Here is a 22,319-nt window from a genome sequence, read left to right on the forward strand (position 1 = left end):
CATTCAACAGATATTATTATTATAGATTCTATACTTTATAATTATGTTTTATATAAAGGTAAATTAAGCTTATATAATTATAGGATCCTTAGCTAATACCCTCTAATAATTAATTTTATATTAAAAACGCGTCTTTAGTTATAGTTAGCGTTATATAAAGTTCTTTACTTATTAAAGTCTAACACGTATTACGTTATATTTATTAAAAAAGTAATTAGCTATATCTTATATATTATTAAGTTATAGTAGAAATCTTTAATTAATTAGGTTAATAACTCGTTTAAGAATTACTATTCTTTTTAGCTTAGTTATCTTTATTGATTTTGTATAAGTCTTATGGTATAGTAATTGTTTAGCGCATTAATGTTAAAGTGTTGTTCTTAGGATGTTATAGATAAAAGCTACTTTTTATATAGATAGTTTTGGGTCTTTTTTAATAGCTTTAATTATAAGGATAATATGACTTTTGTTTAAAAAAGAACTTATTATTGTACGTAGAGGAATATTGATATAAAGTTGAAGTTTGAGGAGAAAGGAGAAAGTAGGCTACTTGCTATGATGGGCCACTTGCTATGCATGTACGTTATATAATATATACTTATATAAGACCCTTAATGTCTTTATTATATACCTATTTTAAGGGACTAAAGTACTTAATATTAAGAGGCTAAAGCTTATATAATAAGTAAATAAGTATATAAAGTATAATAATCTTTTACTTTTTATAGTATAGCTTAAAATTAATAAAATAATAGCTTTTATAGCTATTAAAAATAAAGAGATAATAAACACTTTTTATATAATTCCTTATATAGAAATTAAAATACTTTACTTATTTTAGGCTTTTTTTATTTAATATTTAACTATTTTTTATAAGTATAATTACTTAGTTAAGTAAAAAAAGGCTATTATATATCTAAGAGTTAAAATAGACTTTACTTATAAAGATAATATATAATAAAATAAAATAGCTATGTAACCTAATACTTTAAATTACTATAACTTATTTTTAACTCTTTTATTATAGTATTTTTAGCTTATTATATTACTTAGAGGTTATAATAACTATTTTAGCTAAAATCTTATTTATTATAAACCTAGTTTTATTAAAATTATAGATATTATTATTATATATCTTATATTTTATAATTATATTTTATATAAAAGAAAACTATATATAATATATATCTAGATCTTTATAAAGGACTTTTTAATAGTTTATTCTTTAATTAAAACGCGTTTAGAGCTTAGGTTATTATTATATAAAGTTTAAGGCCTAGTTTATGTTAACGTATTATATATTATATTTATAAAAGAGTTAATTAGCTATTTCTTAAGTATTACCTAAGCATAAAAGAAATAGTTATGAATTTAGGTTAACTAATTACATATTATATAATATTATCTTCTTTATATAAAGTTAAATTTTAATAAGGTAATTATCTATTTCGTTTTGTAAGTTAGCCTTTACGTTATCGTTAAAGGGTTACATAGGATATATTATAGATTAATGTAGCCTTTTATACGCTTAATTTTAGGTTTAACTGGAGCATATTAACCGCTAAAACTAAATTGCTTTTAATTAAATGTTTTGTTATAGTTGTAAGTAGAGAAAAACAAAGAGAAAAGCAGTATGTACGAAAGTCTAGGAAAGTGGCTTACTCACTTGTGTGGCTCACTCACTTGTGGACTACGTTATAAGCTACCTTGTATATTCTTTTGCTTTTTGATTATACGGTATTCTTTTCTTTTTAGAACATAGCTATACTGTCATCTCTGTTGGTTTGCGGTAGCGGTTAAGCTATGGCGACTACTAGTGCGGCTTTCTTAACAGTAGGCGGGGGGCTACTGTGACTGCTTTGCGAGGGTTATAAGTAGCCGTGACTGTATTGCTATGTTACGACCTAAATCCGGTTGGTGACTAGTGCAGCCTGAAGCGAACCCCTGGAGCGGCCAACAGGGCAGCCAGACATTCAAGTATGCAGGCCAACGGCACGAACCGGGCTCGGAACGGAAGAACTAGGAATGGTCACGTGATGGATCAGTTGGATCACTGGTGATCCAATGTGATCCCCCAGCCAGGATCACTAACCAGCAAGACTGATCCCTCACCCAGGATCATGAGCAACCAGAATGATCCAGGAGAACGAGTCAAGATATAAGGACATTCATTCCAAGAAGATAGAAACCTTCCATAGCTCTTCAACAATCAACTTCGTGATTCACTCTCATAAGTGACTCTTAGATTATCTGTCAAAGGACAATAGAGCGGCCCGCCCACGGGCACTGTGGCACAAGGTGGCACAGACACAAAGGACAGCCACAGGGTTGTAAAGTTCATGATACTGTCTCAGGGTGCGGGGCCCATTTAACGGGCGAAAGGCTGGAGATTAGCAGGCTAAGATCCAGCTTCTGTTCAATACAAGACCTACGTTTTGCAATTGTACTATTCCTGACTACGGTTCTTTTACATTATCCTTCTGTTGTGCAGGTAGAAGCTACCTACGCCTTGAAGTGCCTGACTGATCACCAGACATCAACAGACCAGCAAGATTACTAACAAGACTTACCTTACTGTTACCGAGTATCGACCTCAGCTGCCTATTAGCAGAAACACCACCGTCGGATATCTGACCGTAACATGCTACCAGATTGTTTGACGGCTGAGGCATCATTGTTATTTCTCTTTAACTATTATAGTTCTAGTTCTAATATTCTTTAAATACACTATAAATATAAAGATCATATTATTTGTAAAATAGTAATCTTAGTTTATTAAGAACATAATTAAACAAAAAAAAAACATATAATGCTTTTTTAACTTCTAGAGTCGCTTAGGGGTTTTAGAAATTAAAGAAGCTAGTTTATAAAACATAAAGCGTTACAAGGATATCCTACACTAGGCGTATATATTAAACAGGATACTATTTTACATCTTATAAACCATAAAGTAACTTTAACTTAGTTATTACTAGTTAAGAAAAAGCATAACTTTACAAGGCAAATAATAAAAGAGGTAATTAAGTAGTAGCTTATGATAAATTATATAATTTTACTTTATAATTAAAGTATAGATAAACACTACTTTGCTTATAGATCTAGGAGCAAGGTGTACGCGCATTTAGGAAAGCGGTATTATATAGTAATATTCTTATACGCTTTTGATAGCCTTAGGCTGTGTAACAACTTAGTAAAAGTAAGGTGTAATAGATATATCTAGGACGGACCTTGCTAGCTAAACACGTAAAATCTAATAGCACCTATATTGTAACAGCACAACTCCCCTAGCCAGATGGTTGTATGTCACAAGGGCATATAAGCAGTGTTGACAGCAGGGCTTGTACGCGTGCAAGCACTGACGGATCTTTTGGGTCCTTTGGGTCAATTGGTCATGGTCGCGGAGTCTAAAGGTCCTTGCCACAGAGCGTCACTGTCAGCGTTCTGTTACATATATCTTAGTGCCTGGAAAAGGGGGGGTCTAGTAGAAGCGGGGACTCTCCCACACATAATAGTCAGATCCATACGCAAGAATCACAACAGGGATTGTAACAGCGTAACTCCCTTAGCTAGATGGTCATACGTTACAAGGGCATATAAGCAGTGTTGACAGTAGGGCTTGCACGCATGCAAACACTAACGGATCTTTTGGGTCATTTAGGTTAATTGGTCACGGTTGCAGAGTCTAAAGGTCCTTGTCGCAGGCGTTACTGTCAACGTCTGTTACAGGGATATCCTTTCAATTAATATACTTCGACAGGTAGAAGTTACTGAAACAAGTGTCAGGGGGTGCGGGGCACAAGCAACTGTTGGCAGTGGTAGCTTCTACAAGCCTCGTTATCCCCGGTCATATAATAGCACGCTATTAATTAACCTGATAAATAAGATACACTAAGCTTGCTGCCTCTTCTATAAAATACATTATAATCATTTCAAGACTTCAACACCGTTTACGCTTCACTTTCAAAGCACAATTAAGCCCTGCTTTATAACAAAATTTCCTTTTTTACTTCGCTATCATGACAGTAGAGCTAGTCAATCTGTCCGATGGCCTCTCCTGCTACACCACATCCGAAGGTGAAGCCCGCCTCATCTATACGGAAATTTACGAAGACCACTGCTATGACGGCTTTAAGCTCCCAGAATCACCCTTTATCGTTGACGCTGGGGCCAACATTGGACTTTTTTCTCTGTACATGAAGCAGAAATATCCGTTAGCCACAATTCTTGCGTTTGAGCCAGCTCCCGAGACATGCGATATCTTGCACCGGAACCTAGAGTTGAACAATGTGGCCGGTGTCGAGACCCATGCCTGTGGTTTAAGCTCAAAGGCAACGGCTGCCAAGCTCACATACTTCCCTCACCTCCCTGGCAACTCGACGACGCGTCCAGAAGAGAAGGTGGAGATACGGCGCGGGTTTGCGCAACGTGTCGGCGAAGAAATTGCGGCTAAGGTTTTTGGCGATGCCCAGGAGGTTGACATCCGTCTTCAAAGACTATCACACTTTCTAGACGCCTGTAAAGGGCTAGAAAGAATTGACCTGATTAAGGTTGATGTTGAGGGTGCCGAACTGGATGTGTTGCTTGGCATGGACGACAAATACTGGGAAATGGTATGCAACGTTGTGCTGGAAACGTGTATTGACTCTGGAGTCAAGCCCGCGATTGAAGAGATTCTGCACGACAAGGGCTTCATTGTCACCACTGAGGCAGCTCCGTTGCTGCCGGAAAAAACGTTCATCATTCGTGCCTATCGTGATAGTTAATTATGTTACGAGTTCAGGGGAATCTCAATAGCCGCTAGTAGGGCGTCTTGGTCAATAACAGGCTCAGTTTTCACTCAACTTGTATATGTATCCCATTGACTGCTGCTTAACGTCAGCGGAGTTGGGTCCATGTTAATATCCACTTTTACTCCGCACTTCAATTGGTACATGACGAAACATCATCCACCCCTATGTTTTTGTGCCTACTATCACCACTAAAACTCTCGATTTAGCTGATGTCGCGATGTCATCTAGTGATTCTGATGCTTCCGGCGCCTCCGTGGACATCGTTACCTCTGTAAGGAGCTGTATTTTCGTCGAGGTCCTTCCGGAAGACCTTGAAGTCGGCTGTACTCCTGACTTTACGCCAGAGCAGTGCGATAACAGCACAGTCCGGCCACATGAGCCTCTGGCTGCGCCCGGCCTGCCGGGCTCTTTCATACCCAATCTCCCGAGATGATCAGAGGAGACAAGATAGACAGACAGGCCCCTTGTCAGCGGAGAAGCTGGAAGGACGAGGGAGACATGGCCTGCACATGCCAGATCGCACGGTATGGTCCGTACCGGGGCAAGGCTTGGGGAGAAGAGGGGAGGTGACACATGCAGCAGGCATCCGGCAGTTCGGCGGCCGTCGGGTTCGGAGAGAGGACGAGGCTGTACCTACATAGTAGCTAAGTAGGTACGTCATCGCCGGGAGCTCGACGCTTGACGTGGGAAGGCGCTCTCACGGCTGGGACAGGGGGGAGGGGACTCACGAAATGACCGGTCCGTGTTCCCTGGCATCCGAGGCTCCGGCCTATGCACCCAAGCGGAACATTGCGCGGCATGGCGAGGCATGTCGATATGGTCGTCCCGGGCGGATGGTCGCGTCGGCAAACCGAGCCATTGAGATCGCGCTGGTCGGAAGAACCGACATAAGGCGATGACCCGCACAATAAACTCAGCCGGCCATTGGTACCTTCGTAGGAAAAGAAGTGATGCTGTCTGCTGAGAGAAGCCCCAGTTGCGACTTAAAAAGAGTCTAAGCGACCGACTGCAACTCGTCCGTAAGAGGAAGCAACAGTTGGCATCAACACTTCTATTGAGGAAGATTTCCTGGATTCCGTATGAGCCCGAGTTGGTCTACAGCAAGTTTAAGGTCGTAAGAAGTCTTTCATGCACTGTTGTAAAGTATAGACCTACTTGCCGTCGGTAAGTCGGGACAGAAATGTATCAATAGATGCACTATGCTTGCCACACAGTAACATCAATGTAAGGATCGTACCTTTATCCCGTTCTCACCTCCAGGCGTACCTTATCGAGAGGATTAGCTAGAAGTTTAAGAAGGGTTCTTACTAAGAGGGTGTAGGATATTTGGTGCTTTCTCTCGATTGGCGATAGGCGCTGAAAGAAGTAAAGAAAGATTGTCCTTTTGGACGGACTAGGGCTTGAACATCTTGGCTTTTTCCCAGAAACTATCCAACATTAAAAGCGTTCAGGAGTTTGTTAGTCATCGAATAATCGAAGGGTGTTGACTTCTTAGGATGGGCATAATATCCGTGTTTAGGCTTCAACTTCACTTCGGCTAATTTTTATTAAAGCACCATCCATGTTGCTTAAAAGTAACCTTGTATGCTTTCATTCAACAAGTGTAGGCTTGTTAAGCAAATTCGTATCTCCGTCAAAAGCCTTTGCTATGTGTCCAATGAATCTCCAGGATTGTGTTCGAAGGAACCAAAATGACGTTCTGCTAGAGTGAGCCGAGTGTAATACTTGGGGGTGAACGATTTTAGCCAAGATGGCAATGCCTCAGAATCCGTATGTACCAGCATTCTTAGGTGTAGAATAACGAGTATCAGCTATGTAATCATCTTAATAGAGTGATAATATAGTAGTTCTATGTATAGTAACTATATAATAGACTGTATAGGTATCGATCCATATGGGTTACCCATGGGTGTTTTCCTTAGTCTCAAGTTTCTTCCACTCCATGCAAAGCCCGGCTGCACTGGCAATTGCAGCAGATGCGACTGCTACGTATAGAGCAGTAGTTGAGGCGTCTTGATACGCTTCCGCAACAAAGGGTAGAAGTTGCGGCTCAATATGCGCAGGGTTGATATTAGACGCCCCTAGATTGGTGATCTCAGTAACATTTGCGGGCTGAAGACGAGATGCTAGACGGTTCTGTAATATGTGAAGAAAGACAGATTGGGCGATGGGTGCTCCCAACACAACGCCTAAGCTCTGCGAAAACCCATTTAAAGCATTTGCAATCGGTATGTCTGTCTCGTGTAGGACGTTTCGAACGGCAGTGAGCGGAACCTGGGCACCGACACCGAGGCCGATGCTTGCTAAGACTTCGTACCCTATTATCTGTCCAGCATTGCTGCCGGTGGTGAGGCTCGACAAGAGTCCGCTGCCGATAGAGAGTATCGCTCCGCCAAGCACCATCATGGGAATGTAGTGTTTCGTGTACGTAATCAAGGCTCCGGATACGAAACCTGCCAGTGTCTCCGGCCCCCCAGCGCGAGCATATATAATCCGGTTATGCTTGGAGACAGGCCTTTGGCAGCTTGAAGGTAGAACGGCATGTAGTACGCCAAGACGGTGACGCCCAGATACGTACAGGTGGTTGCGATGCAGCTCAATCCGACGGTGCGCTGCTTGACAATGCGTACTGGCACAAGACCTCTGTATACAATTTGAGATTAGAATTCGTTGAGATACCCTCTTGAATGGAAGCGACAAATGGTTGGATCCGGATTCCCCAGTGGAAGAACAGGGAGAACATAAGATTTACCTGTCTTGCTGTTTGATTTGCAGTAACACAAAAAGAGAGAACAACACTCCAAACCCGACCAAGCAACCAAGGACTTTGATGTTACTCCATGGCAGGAGATTGCCACCCCACTGAAGCCCCAAGACTAGGCAGGTCATTGAGCCGAATATCAAAATGCTACCTGTAGGGTCAAGCCCCACAAGTTTGTCTCTGAGTGGAATTCTGGTAGAAGCTCTGTAAGGCTCTGGGAAAGCGATCCATATTAAGATCATGCTTATAGCAGAAAGTGCTACCACGAGAAGATGGTCAGCCTGTGATCAACAACCACGATTGGGTTTCGTTCAACACCTACGTAAGTTTAGCCAGAAGCCGAATCGCCAAGTCAGAAAGCTATCTGAGAAGGCACCTCCCAGGACTGGACCTCCAAGGGCCGCTGCCATCATCATGGAGCCCATAATGGAGATCATCATTGGCATCTTAGCTTTTGAAGCGGTGTAGCCACAAATATTTAGAGCCCCTGACGCCATGCCGCTGGCTCCCAAACCTTGAACACCACGGCCGATGATCAGGGTCGTGGAGTTTGGTGAGACGGCGCAGATGGTGGAACCTGGTTCGCCATTAGTGCCTAAGAAAGGTAGCATGAGAACGGTCGCAAAGTCCATAACTCGCCGCCGTGCTCACATACTTACCCATGGCAAGAGTAACAATATTGCAGCAGAATATGATTTTCATAGAGAACAGAGTATACAACCGGCCATATATGGGATTCGCTGCAAGTCGCGCTAGGGAGAAGGCCGCTGGGTACCAAGCCGCATCACGGAGGCTTTGGAATTCTGTTACAATCTTCGGAACACTCGTGGCTATTAATCGTATCACGGGTTGGTTGTGTTCGCCACATATGTTGCAAAACTCCACGCTTGTTTATACTAGGGTGTGGTAAAACACATACCGAGAATGTTGACATCGAGTGCCATAAGTAGCACGGCAATAAGTAGCCCCGATAGCGTTGCTGTTACTGTCCATCGTCGAGGCTTCACTGCTGGTGGAGGTGCTGGCATTTGGTCCACGATGTGGATGTCATCGGATGCAACAGAAGAAATGCTGGTCCTGATGTGGCCCGGGTTGAAGCCAATTGTAAACCGTTTCTCGAGGTCTTTCTTTGCCCATTCCACAATATCGATCTCGGATAACTCCTCCTGGTGTTTATGTTGAGAGAACTTGGAAGCCATCTTGGTCTTTCGCCGTGTAGTGTTGATCCCCTACCTGAGTTTTAGTCGCCAACCTTGAATCGCAGGATTTGCAGTGGAAATAGCAGGAAAGGTTATGAATGCATACGTATGAATCGAGAGAAGGTTAGTTCGACTATTGCATTAGTAGATAACCTAGACAACAAAGATTCGAACGGCTTAAAAGGATATCTGCTTTGGTGGCAAAACCAAACGCAAGCGTTCCAGGCTAGTTTTTCTGGGCTTCTCGGACTAATGATATTATATTTCAAGAATGGAATCAAAATGAGCCAAACCAACAGTTCAGTGCGCAGTTGAGGCCAGAATCTCAAATTACAGTAGACACTAAACAGGCACGCAAGATACACGAGCAGGCTTCCATCTCAAGAGCCAATAGGCCCAAGCCCTCGCTGGCATAACCAAGCACTCTATGCCGGAATCTCGCCTGCGTACTAATAATTAGGGGCTAGGGTGTACATCGGTTGCGTAGTAAACTGTGACTACCCGTTTTAAGGAAATAATCAGCTCGTACTCTCTTAGAGCACAAGTTACTTTCTGCTGGCAACTTTATGGAAAGAACCCTAATATTAAACCTAACTCGACCGGCCGCGCTTTCTGCCGAATGCCAACTCCCTGGTTTTCTTTTCTTCTTGCCCGACCGTACCCAGGTCCGCCATCTTGGGTTTGAAACACCCCTCTACCTCTAACGACAAAGTCAAATCCGGGGCTAAAACTAGAAGCATATCCTGCCCGGTACCGAGGTACCCTTGCCCCTCTCTCCGAGGATATGCCCCTTACTTGCTGGTCTACAGGCCAAGCAGGAATCGGAGAGCACCACTGGTTATAGTCCATTTAACCCCATAGTGGTTACCACCTGCAAAGATGTATCTTGGTAGGGATCTGCGGCTTTATGCGGAGATCTGAGTAGCTGAAATAGCCTTTTTCATGACCTGGCGGCTGCAGAATAACAAAACCCATTCCCGCAGATATGATGATATGACTTTGTGAAGAAACTGACAAAGACAGTTTAATAGTCGAACGATATAGAAATTGAAAACTAACACAAACTATCTGAGTTATTTGATCTGCTATATCGGGGCATCTCCGAACTTAGCCAACAGTAGCACAGCAATCTTGGCTGCAAGGTCATGTACTGTTGCCGTCTGAACGAGATCAGACAACGGCAGATCAACCAAGAGATGTTGGGAAACCCAGCTAGTCAGCTCATTTGCGTTCAGAGAGTCAAGCCCAAGATCATCCAGCTCAGTGTCCGGGCCGATGTACACGCTGGAAAGGGCAAGTAATTGCGCAATAGCATTCCCAAGCAGCTCACCGACCAGTCCCAGTGTTTCCTCATCGAGTAGGTGGTCAGGTGTGCTCTTCGCAATCGTCATTATCGTTGCCAGTCCCGACTCGGCAGATGAGTGTCCTTGCGTCTTTGAACGCCAGCTCTCTGGATGAATGCTGTGTGCCGCACCCGTGTGAGCGTTCCTTTTCCAGTAAACGTGCGTCGAAGGGTCTGCTATGTGATGCTCCGACCACAGACCTAGGGCCATCTGGCTGAGATGCCGACATACGTCGTATCTACTGAACGTTGCTGAGCTTGGACGAACGTGGTGCATGCTAATAGTGATGGCCTCCAGGAGGTCCTCTTCGCGGAGAACGTGGTATCCTGCCGCCCGGGCTCTGTCTTGCATGTTATCTGTACTGGCAATGACCCCAACGCCACCCACGACCCCGATGTCGATGACTGACGCTGGGAGCCCAAGATGATGACGGTACCGGACAAATGCGTCAAGGTAGGTGTTGGCAGCGTTGTAATTGGCTTGTCCAGGGCTACCAACCACCCCGCCTATCGATGAGAAGAGAACAAAGAAATCCAAGCTATGCTGCTTTAAGGCCTCGTGGATGTTCTCTGTGCCTTGGACCTTTGGCTCGATGCATGCTCGCCATTCGGCGTATGTCATGCGCAGCGTGGCAGCATCCTTTAGGATCCGTTAGAAGACAGCTTGATAGAAGGTCTGCTTTCGCCACACGAGAACATATGAACTTACCCGCAAGACCATTGACATTTGAATCACACCAGCAACGGGACGATCTGCCGCGTTCACAGCCCTTTTGACATCTCCCAAGACGGCAACACTGCCCGCCACCGTCTTGACGACGCAGCCTTGGCTTCGCATCTCGTCCAAAAAAGGCTGGTCTTCTGGTTTAGTTCCCGCAGAGCGAGAGAGGAATATCAACTCCCCAGCACCATACTCTGCCATCCAAGTGGCCACGGCGCAGCCGATGCCGCCCAAGCCGCCGACAAGCAAGTAGGCAGCATCCGAACGGAACCTAGGAGATGCGGGCGTGGCCTCTGCGGATGACAACGGAAAGTCACCCTGCGGGTCCGGTGTTGGGATTTGGAGCACCACCTTGTTGCTCACTGCTTGATTTTCGTTTCCAGAAGCCGCACAGAAAGCATCGTGGACTTCATTTGGCTTGAAGATCTTGGCAAGTCTCGCCCAATCTGCTGGACCTGATGGACCAACGAAGTATTCTTGGCACGTGTTCCAAACCCTGTGTAGATTAGTTCTAAGTAGAGTAGTTATAGTGCCACGAATGATACAAATCAGGGTGGCGCGCGCGCTCATGATAGTGCTCACCTTTGCACCGAGTTTGGACCACATAAGCTGAGTGCCTGCACGTTGACGATGCGGTATGCTTGACTTGCAGAGATCTTAACTGTTTGGCAGGTCTCGGTCTTGCCTGGATGATCTAGAACATCGAGGAAGATGCCTTCGGGGGACAAAAAGTGTAGTGCCCAGTCAGGAGCCTGGCCGCCAAATCCGATCATGCAGGCTGCCTTTGGCCACGGCAGAGAATCTCCCGGGGCCGACACGATGAAGTCTTCGGCTATGCCGAAAGCATTTTCCAAAAGCAGCCTATCGGTCTCTGAAGCAACGATGAAACGACTCTGGCAAGAAAATCAAATATTTATTAGCGACTGCGGGTGTAAAGCGGGATTTGCGCTCATGTATCCTTACCTCTGCTCGCGTTTTCCGCAACAGTTGGATAGTTGCGAGACACACATCGCTGAGAGTGAACATCACAATGACGACCTTTTGATCAAACGATGGGTGAGTAACTACACCTCTAGTTTTCTCTTGGTCAGAGACTCGGGACGAACAAGACTTACCTCTCCGCCTTGGATCCTCCCAAACTCTCTCACCGTGAACTCGGCTGCAACGCATGCCAGTGGCATGGCCGCCGCAGCTTCGAAGGCGAAATTATCGTCCAGCCGTAGGCAACTGGATGGCAAGACGTCCAGATGGCTGGCTACAGTGCCTTTGCCTGTCAAAAGAACAACGACTCGGTCTCCCATCTGGAAACCGGGCACATCATCGCCCACGTCCGTAATGATGCCGGCAGCCCCTTGTCCGAATAGGACCTTGTTTACATCGAAAGCCTGCCTGGCTATAGTCACGTCCTGTACAATAGCATCAATTAGTTGCTTGCCCATACTCAACGCTAACGCGTGTCCGGCACGTACCTCTTTGTTGATCGCGGCTGCTTTAACCTCTACTCGGACGTGGCGGGCATCCAGATTCGGCAAGGGGCACCTAACCCATCGCAATGAGCTCAATTTGCCTTTGAATTTTGGGGCCAGCTTTGCAAATGTCATTGTTCCGCTTGTCTGTTGTTGTTCGGAGCATCGACAGAGTTCCTGTTGGACCGTTGTCCACTGATGCCTTGGCACCATGATGCCATGCTCCATAGTTATTGCAAACTCAAAATCCGGGTCGAGAACGTCATCAAAGAATCGGTTTGGCAGGTGTTGGACGATGCGCACGAGTGACTTGGCCAAGTAATCGTCACCACTGAAATCGTCTTCCGGGTCGACCTCGACAATGGTGATATCGGTCTTCAGCTCCGATCGCAGCGTACGAGCGAGTCCGTAGATCATTGCGGACCGTGGGTCTTTGCAGCTGATCTGCGACAAGGGCGTGACCCAGACAATGGGGCGTTTTTGGGTGCCGGTGCTCAGAAGTTGGACGAACCCGGGAAATTCAGTGTGGGTCAGATGGTAAATCCAAGGGCGGTCCAGGTCGAGGAAAAAGATGAGGGCTCCCTCGGCCGGGAGAGACGCGGACTGATTGATGCAGGTAGCTGCATCGTATCTCCGGACTGGGATGGAAGAGGAATACAGCACCGACTCGAACTTTTCGATCAAGGCGCTTTGGTTCTGATTTGTAACGATGCTAATGGTTGACGGACTCGGCTTGAGCTGGTTCGGGGGACAAAGTCGCAGGATGGGGGATAGCTGGCCCTTGTGTTGATCACCTTGAGGCACATCGAAGCCAAGATCCCGAAGAATAGGAAGCAGTACATCTTCCGAGGCGTGTGGCGCATCGTTCTGCAACATATGCTGAGCATTTGTTAGCATGCATGCATGCATGCCTTGAACTGTTGGAACACGTGTTGTGATGCCCAAGACTATCCACACAGGCTGGTGTATCTGATCGCAGAGGAGAACGGGACTTCCTAGGACTCACATCAAGAGACGAAATAAGCGGATCGTCTAATTATACAAGTTAGTTACTATTGTTGGGCTCGGAGCACGTTGCGGATGACGGGTACTAGATACTGACCAGGAAGAAGCTCCAGCAGAATAAGTACTCCGGAAGGGCGAAGTAACTGCTTGATGCGTTGCAGGTCTTGACGAGTGTCGCGTTCCGAAGAGAGTATCTGCATAGGCATATATCAGGGTCAGTAAATGTTCTCATAATTAGTGCTGTAGGAAGCACGAAGACGTACATCGGCACAGACGACAACATCGCACGAATGGGCCTCTACGTTGAGGCCCCTTTCTGCGCCCACGGCATCCCAGCTTCGTACCTCCAAGCCTCGGATATCTGCAAACGCGTCTTGTTCGCTTTTCAAGGCGTCTTGCGAAAGCGCCGCATACGTGTACGTTGAAAAATTCCGGGTTCCTTTCTTTGGTTGGAGGAGGTCCAGCAATGTCCGAGCCGTGCTGCCGGAGCCGATATGCAAGATGCTCAGCTGAGGATTTGTGTGTGCCAGAACATGCATCGCATCTGCCAAGATCTTCTTGGCTCGCAAAAGCCAGAGGCCCCGGGACAAGATGGCCTCTCGGAGCGTTTCTTTGGTCTGCTGTAGGGGGTTCTTGAAAAGCTGGTCCATCGTCGGCTCCATCTCGTGGAGACGGCTGCGCTGCAAATCGATACGCAGTTTTTGATGAGACACTTGGCGGTCGGCTCTGGTGTCTTGCACAATGCATTGGCAGGTGCTCGCAGACATGACACCATACCCCCCTCCTGTGCCCTTTGAACCTGGTGATCAACCCAAGACCTGGTTGCGCCGGTATCAGTGGTATCATGGCTATCGTTGTCTTGAGAATCGTTCGAGCGCATCTCCAGTAACTGGAGAAGCATCAAGTGCTGCATTCTCTTGATGTCATCCGCGTCGAAAAAGGGTGTCTCAAGTAGGGTCTGAAAAGGAAAGAAACTTGCGTGAGCACGCCAGTGAGGCGTGCTGAGAATCGGAGGAGGCTCCGTCTCCCCTTGCGAGGAATTACTCATCTGATGGGCTTCAATCCCTTCCATAACGACAACCTCCTCCCCATCATCCGTGTATGCATGTACCGTTCCAGAAAGATGTCCCTGCGCAAACTGGTCCATCATTCCTGTGGCCCAAAAGGGCCCCGCATACCGACGAACAAAAACTTGTTTGATATACGTCGGTGTGGCCATATACTTGGCCTTTCGCTCCAGCCCGTGGCAGAGAGAAATGCCCGTAGTCTGCAAGCACTGGTCAAGTGCGGTGGGATGCAGGAGGTAGCTGCTGGTCGAGTCTGTCGATGTATCCTCTGGCGGGTTCACACGGGCTGTCGCTTGCTGCACAGTGGGACTGACAGTGATATCTTCCAGCCTTTTGAAGGAGGGTCCGTAAGTAAAACCTAGCTCTTGCATGATTCTGTACCAGGCTTTTTGAGACAGTAGGCGAGGGAGCTTGCACTTTGTGAAAAATTTGCGGGCTCGATGAGCTCCTGCGATGACGACCGTGTGGCAGTGCTCGGTCCAGATATTGTCTTTCCACGAAGTGATTTGCACGTCGTAGCTAGGAGGCGTGTTGTCGTTGCCGACAAGACGTCGTAATCTGGTATGTATCTCAACAGGACGGCCGGGATCCAAGCGTAGAGCCGCAGAAACGGAGAAATCTTGAGCAGAAAAGGCCTCCAAATGCCCACCGTTTATCTGGCGAAGCGCCTGCTCAGCAATCGATATATATGCCGCAAAAGGGATGATGACCTGGTCGTTCACCACATGGTCTCCAAGCCAGGGGATATCCTCGAGAAGCAGTACTTTCCTCCATCTTGGCTCAAGAGCACTGGTTTCGAATACTTGGCTACCAAGTAGCTCGTGCATAGGGTACTGGCAGTCTCTGTACGCTCTGAATAAACGGTGTTGCCCCTGGAAAGACTGTTCATGGGCCCAAGGATATGTTGGAGCATCGATCAGGGCTTTTCCTGGCGGCGCGATGGCTTGATGGTCAAAGTTGACGCCCTCACAGAACAGCCGTCCGGCCAGTTTGAGGAGATTTTCGTGACAATCCTTGTTTCTCTCCAATGTTGGGAGGTAGCTGGCTTTGGTGTAGGGGATGTTCTCCAGGACCTGCCTGATCGGGTTCCTCAGAGAAGGGCGAGCGCCAATCTCCACGATGACGAGATTTGGTGTATTGGTTTGTTTTACAAGGCTTCTAAGGGCCTTGTCAAACAGGACAGGTTGAATCAGGCTCTGGTGCCAGTGCGTGGCGCCCAAGGAGTCTGCGGCCGTTATACGATCTCCCGTGACACTGGAAAAGAGAGGTATTCGAGGTGCGGCAGCGTTAAGAAAGGGCCGAATCGCCGTTTCATAGCCTGAGCCATACTCCTTCATGTGTGCTAAAGGTTTGAAAGCCCGTATTAGTCTTATGTCGTTGTATTTGAGCGTATCTCGCGTTGGTACTCACCGGAATGAAAGGCATGGTCCACAGGTAGAAGCTCAGCAAATATTCCATCTGCAGTGAGCTTTGCCACCACAGCCCCAACCGCACACGCGTCTCCAGAGATAGTCGTGTTAACATGGCTATTCTCGCAAGCAGCAACTACTCCGGGTAGTAGCCACTTAGAAATGCCCTCAGAGCCAACTCCAATCGTTGCCATGGCTCCCGATTGTTTTTTAATGGTCCTGTTGAGTATGTAGCCTCGATAATATGCGACGACGATCGCTTCATCTGCTGTGAGGGAGCCAGCCGCAAAGGCAGCGGCGATCTCTCCACTGGAATGACCGGTTACAGCATCTGGGATCACCTTCCAGCTGCGCAAGACTGCGATGAAACCGATTTGGACAGCGATGCTGCACGGTAAAGCGTACTCCGATTGCATAATACGACTTTCAGTTTCCGACTTGAGAAGTTCACCTGCAAGACAATGCCAAAAGGAAAGGCATGTTAGTTCTGCTGGAGACTTCTTGAGTAGTGCACGTAGAAATTCCAGACTTCAAGGGGAAGGCAAAGACTTCATACCTTCAATCGTCCAAGGTGCTTTCAATTCTCTCAGCACTCTGTCCAAATCACCAATACATTGACGAAAAACAGCGTTGTTCAGGATCAAGGCTTTGCCCATCGTAGGCCACTGCGCGCCTTGGCCATTGAACACGAAGACAAGCGTCTTTTGCTCGTCGCTTCTAGCAGCAGAAAGTTGAAGCTCTGGCTGGGTCGTCGTACGCTGTCCGTCTGTGCCATCACGGGCGACGAAAAATCCTCTGTATTTCAACCTCATTCGTCGACACCCAAGAGTGTATGCCAAATCTGATAGATGGCACGGTCTCGAGCTTGCAACAGCGTACTGCTTGTAAGCCTGGTGGAGCAGTTCTAGCGACTTTGGATTCGACGCCGAGAGTAACATGACATGAGATTTTTCTGTGACTGTAGAGGATGTTTCCATCCGCGGCTGGAAATAGGGGTTCAGCTGGGTACTGGCTTCCAGATGGGGATGTTCTAGGATTGCCTATGAGTGTTAGTCACGGCCTGCATCTCCAGACGGATTTTAACGTCTGGAAATTCAAAAGAAGAAAGGAAAAGAAGCAATACATGGCTGTTTACGCCACCCATTCCGAATGAGTTCACGCTAACTCTCCGCAAACGATTTAGAGGGAACGGTTCGGGCTCGGAAGCAACCCTGATTCTCCCATCGGCCCAAGGGACTAGATGTAGATCTGAGTGGGTTATTGAAAATGACTGCAATCTTGAAGAGCACTTACGATTAGGATTGGGTGTATTGAAGTTGGTGTTTGGCGCAATGATTCCTTTCTCAAGCATAAGTACCACCTTGATGATACTCGTCAGGGCAGCGGCGCCCTCTGAATGTCCGACGTTGGGCTTCACCTATGGCCGTAAAAAAATGGAAGTATTGTCAGTGCTTTAATTGGTGAACTTAGTGGGTGTACGGGAATTGATTACTCACAGCACCAATGATGACGCCTTCTTTTCCAAAAACCCTTTCTATGGCTCCGACTTCAGCAAGATCGCCAATCCGCGTGCCCGTACCGTGACATTCGAAGAAGGACGTCTGGGAATACTTGGTGATGCCGGCCTTGTCGTACGCATGCCGGATGAGTGCCTCCTGGGCGTATCCATTGGGGATGATTAGACCGGGCTCCCCACCGTCATGCTGGGTGGCAGTCGAGCGGATCACGGCCCGCACGGGGTTCCCATCGCGAAGGGCCTGCGACAGTCGCTTCACATAGACAGCGTTGATGGCCTCGCCCCGGCCGATGCCATCGCTGGCGGCATCAAAGGTCTTGCAGACGCCATCTGGGGAGGCAATATTGCCTAAAATCCCGGACGCGCCCGCCGCCGAGAAGGGTGCCGATAAGAACAAACTGCAGCCAGCCACAAGCGCAGAAGTGCATTCTCCCAATATCAAAGATTGCACGGCGAGGTTCAGAGCCACCAGTGACGATGAGCACCCGGTTTTCACAGTCATACTGCATGTACATGCCAGTTAGATGGTAACATTCCCAGTTTCAGGCTTAACGTACCTTGGGCCCCGGAAATCAAACGCATACGAGATCCTGTTTGACAACATGATGTCCCACTTGCCAGTCGGATAGTTGCTGTAGTACTGCGGGTCCCGTTGCATCTCGTTACTCCAGTCCTCAAAAAAGGAGCCCACGTAACAGCCAACCGTCTTGCCTTGCCAGTTTGTCTCACCAGCATTTTCAAGGCATTCCCAACTAATTTCTAGCAGCAATCGTTGCAGAGGGTCCATCTGTTCCAGCTCGCTGCGTCCCAAAGAAAAATGCGAGGCGTCGAATCGGTCAAGCTGAACATGGTCCAGAAAGTATGCCTTCTTGGTTTGTATAGTCCCAGGGCGTGACTTCTCACTGTGATACCCTCCGATATTGAAGCGGTCTTTCGGGACTGGTACAGATGCACAGCACTTCTGCATCAGCATGTCCCAAAACTCATCCGCATTGCTTACGCCCCGGGGAGTCTCATGGCCATGCCACAAATGACCACGGGGTCGTCGCCGAAACCTCGATTGGCATTGCTAAGTTCGCCCATTGTTGATTTTGCGTAATTGGACTTTATTTTACTACGGTAACTTATGCCTTTGTATAAAACTGAGATTACTATTTGAATACCGGAAATTATTCTGATGATATTCTGCGAAGTCGTTATAATACAGGCACATGTATTTTAAGGGGCAGAGCCGTAACCAGCCTCGATATAACGCTCTTGCTGTATGGTAAACTACTTAATCTTCATTCAATAAAAAAAAAAGACAGGCTTCTCTCGACTTTCATCAAGGTTTTGACTCCTTGGCGCAGAAACGTCGCACACTCACATCGCGGCGTCATTAATTCGCTTGTATCTTTTTCCTTATTTTTCACTTGACGCCAAGGACCTTCCGACCACTTATCCCATTGGTCCATAACGTAAGTTAAACCTTACGGGAAGCGGGACACACCACCTGCTCAGATGTACAAGTTCGGCCAACACTTCTGTTTTCTTAAACTGTCCCAAGCGTGAAACCGCCGCACCCGAAGCTTCGGAAAACGGATCCCAGTTAACGCTACTTAAAAGTACACGAGAACTCTGTTTGTGTTGACGAAGATGAAACACATGTGAGCGGGTCTATTATCAATATAGTTTGTATCTCATGAACCATCACCGTTATGCCATACCAAAAGGCCGGGACTGCACAACGGTACTGGACTATTGACATGTGGAAGTCAGCGAATCTCCAGAGGCATAGATGCATGCCAGCACATGCACTTCTACTGGCTACCCTCAGCCCTCTGCCTCGCAGCAATTAGCTCATCAAAAGGTTACAATTGCATCATCGTAACCACAATTCGAATCCTGTTGGTGTTTTCGATCAGGCCCCCACTGTGGTTTGTGCCAAGATCGTGATTCATCGTTTCGATGATCATAAGTAGCAATAAGAAAATCCGAGCCAGACATCGCTCTTACTCACCACTGCAAATTTTCTTCCATAGGCTTACAACACCACAACAAACCCAATGAGTCCTCCTCGTCAATCTCGTGCGATACTTCTTCTCCATGGAAGCGGATCGTCAGATGCTATATTTAAATTTCAAACTTCCAAAATCCGCGCTACCTTGAAGGACAAGTTTACCTTTGTGTTCGCAAAAGCGCCACACCCCTCAGAGCCTGGCCCCGGAGTCCTGCCATTCTATGCGAAAATGCCGCCCTACTTCACCTGGTTCAGAAAGGGAACTGAAGCCAACAAGCAAGAAATCGCGATCTTCAACCAGTGTATCAAAAACACCATCCAGGCCTGGAAAGCCGAAAACCCTTCAGGGGCGATTGTTGGAGTGTTAGGCTTTTCCCAAGGCGGCATCGCATCCACTCTGCTTCTATGGGAACAACAAATGGGCCTTGTACCCTGGCTTCCGGATCTAGAGTTCGGCATCTTGATCTGTTCTGGATACTATGAAGGCTTGACCGGGTGTATGGGCGATCTGAGTCCCGCCAACCACCACGACGGTCAATTCTCGACAATCAAATTGCCTACATTGCATCTTTACGGAAGGCAAGACATATTTGGCGCTCCGTCGTCCAAGCAAATGTTTGCAACACATTTTGTCAAAGATAGGGCCAATATGGAAAGCTTCAACGGAGGTCATGAGCTTCCTCGAGAACATGATGATCTTGAGATTATCAGGAGGTTTGCTGTATTCCCCGAACACATAAAGGCCAAAGCAGGTTAGAAATAATTCATTTCTTTATAATTCATAGTTAAACTTTGTTTTTGTTTCAATGCTCTTATGGAGTCGTGAAGGGTGTGAAGAGGTAACTATCTAGCTTCAAAGCCGTTCATCGTACGGCGGTCCTAAGCACTTGCGGTTGATACCAAGTTTTCGGCTTGATAGTGCAATGAGTAGCTTTGTATTTGTCATTGCGAGCCCCGAATTGCATGGTCAAAGTTCCCAAGGCCTACAACAGTCTTGGGCAAAAGGCCCTTTCCCAGTCCAAAGCCTTATCCCAATTCCAGTGCGTTTTCACTTTCCAGATAAGGTTCAAGCCATATAACGGGCCATTGGCGTCGGATAACAGGCTGAAACCAATTGTCTGGGTTTAAACTGAAATCATCAACATTAGGACTACGATGCCGTACTAGGCACCGCTTGAATTGATGGGAGACTAATCACTGCAGCCATTGACTCGATGCAGCCACGATTGTTGATGTTGTATTCCACACGCTACTATGACGATGAATCCTACATGATTCCTCGATTTCAAAAAAATGCCAAGATTGTGATAACATGCCGAGCAGCATTTCGTCTTTCCGTGTCAAGTTCAGTAGCAAGGTGCTGGGTATTTGCCCGCATCTGTTTGCCTTCGGCTCCCTTTGTCTTCCGGAAGATTTCCTCAAACTCGTGCCTTACAGCGTCTTCGCTACCAATGATATTCAGCCCGCCTCGTCTTGCTTTGGCTTTAGCACTACCTGACCTGATCTTTACAAGGGCTGTCAGTCACAAAGCTCATCCGTCGTACCCTTTGCACTATCGAGGTCGCCGTATATTACAAGACTCACCTGCATGACTTCAAATGCAAGGGGTCTATCCCTTGTTGACGCCAATCCCACGTTGATGGAGTTGTCTCCCGGGGCCAGCGGCCAGCCCACGAGTGGAATGCCTTGCACAAAGCTTTCCATCATCGAGTTCCATCCCCCGTGAGTAAGCAACCATCCCACTGATGGATGCTGAAGGACCGCCTGTTGATCGACCCACGTATCGCACACAAGGCCGATTCCGCTGTTCTGGATTTTGTCTATGTCGGAAGCATTGATGAATTTTTTCGCGTGCATTCCCCCAATAATTAAGATAAATGGGTACTTCATTTCGTTCAAGGTTGATATCAGAGCCTGAAAATTTGCGCGATTGGTTGGAAAGACCATAGACCTAGTGTGAAGAGTCAATGTAAGACTGATGAAAGCAGACTCAAGAGTGCGCGCCCTGGGAGGATGTAGTGGTGGTGAAACTTTTCTTACCCAAACGAGATAACGAGGACCTCACCCTTGCCATGGCGGTCGAGATAAGTACGTATTCTCTCATCCTTGATCTGTCCACCCGGGGACCAACCCTTGGGCCCTATCTGGACCCCAACAGGATATACAGTAGTATACTTATTGCAAGCAGTAAGGGTTTCGCCCTCCAATGCCATTGCTGAAGCACAGATGATACCATCCGTGGCTTGGACAAGCGTGACGGTCTCCCTTAGCAGTGAGGAGACGACTACGTACCCAGTCAGCAGGACAACCACCGGATTCAGCTCCGAAACAGAATAGTCATCTTACCTGTTCTAATCATGCCAAACTCGCCGAATTCTCGTTCATAGTCATAAATATCCTTACAGCCAGGAATGCTTATCACGGTTCCATTGAAAGCATCAAAGCCGTTTTTGGCAATACAGACCTGTGAAATATTTCCATTTTGTCAAAATTACAAAGTAACGTGACGATCAAGAATAATATACCCACCTGCTCGACTATGTCATCAAGGCTTCTTCCCTGACGCAGGGTCTCATCGGAGAAATACTTGTGGGCAATCGTTTCCCAGTCGCTGAATCCCCCTTCCGATGAGGGCGCAAGGTAGGAGTAAAGGCGCGCAGCACTACCTGCCCAATACAAAAGAATCTTGCATCGATTACCTACAGTCTTTCGCGCCTGCGGCAGAGACTCTAGCGAGCCGATGTGATCCAGTATCAGCGCCGTTGGCCCTGGCCAATTGTGTCCAGAGTTGCTGATTTGCTGTAGCGTCTCTACCCATCCTCTGTACAGCTGGCTTGTTATGTCTTCTACCGTCACTCCCTTGTTCTTAAGAAGACTAAATGCTCATGGGTCACGGTCAATAACCCCGGTCTCAAGAGGGAAACAACTGCGTTACATGGGATGTCCTGAGTACTCACTGCGGGTCCCCAACTTGAACAACATGGAATCGGTTTCGTGACACATCAAAATACTGGTCGAGGTCTGGATGAATTTAGCATCGTACA

General features: G+C 47.0%; 3 protein-coding genes across 3 annotated transcripts; 1 reads left to right on the forward strand and 2 right to left on the reverse strand.

Annotated features, from left to right (window-relative positions):
* Positions 1-4,016: 4,016 nt before the first annotated feature.
* On the forward strand, positions 4,017-4,763 carry ColSpa_10597 (methyltransferase sdnD; the record flags this gene model as incomplete). Its single annotated transcript, XM_049276809.1, has 1 exon — positions 4,017-4,763. One exon carries the CDS (start codon positions 4,017-4,019, stop codon positions 4,761-4,763), a length of 747 nt encoding a protein of 248 aa, XP_049132766.1.
* A 5,072-nt stretch (positions 4,764-9,835) lies between these two features.
* Positions 9,836-15,688, reverse strand: ColSpa_10598 (highly reducing polyketide synthase gloL; the record flags this gene model as incomplete). Its single annotated transcript, XM_049276810.1, has 8 exons — positions 9,836-10,732; positions 10,802-11,309; positions 11,396-11,706; positions 11,929-12,219; positions 12,283-13,146; positions 13,353-13,478; positions 13,548-14,017; positions 14,062-15,688. 8 exons carry the CDS (start codon positions 15,686-15,688, stop codon positions 9,836-9,838), a joined length of 5,094 nt encoding a protein of 1,697 aa, XP_049132767.1.
* A 1,538-nt stretch (positions 15,689-17,226) lies between these two features.
* ColSpa_10599 (highly reducing polyketide synthase gloL) lies at positions 17,227-18,359 on the reverse strand (the record flags this gene model as incomplete). The annotated part of the gene is made up of 3 exons (XM_049276811.1): positions 17,227-17,779; positions 17,834-18,178; positions 18,277-18,359. The coding sequence occupies 3 exons, from the start codon at positions 18,357-18,359 to the stop codon at positions 17,227-17,229; spliced, it is 981 nt and encodes a 326-aa protein (XP_049132768.1).
* Positions 18,360-22,319: the final 3,960 nt, after the last annotated feature.

The sequence above is a fragment of the Colletotrichum spaethianum genome, assembly GCF_022836535.1.
Source record: "Colletotrichum spaethianum MAFF 239500 DNA, contig37, whole genome shotgun sequence".
In the NCBI taxonomy this organism is placed as follows: domain Eukaryota; kingdom Fungi; phylum Ascomycota; class Sordariomycetes; order Glomerellales; family Glomerellaceae; genus Colletotrichum; species Colletotrichum spaethianum.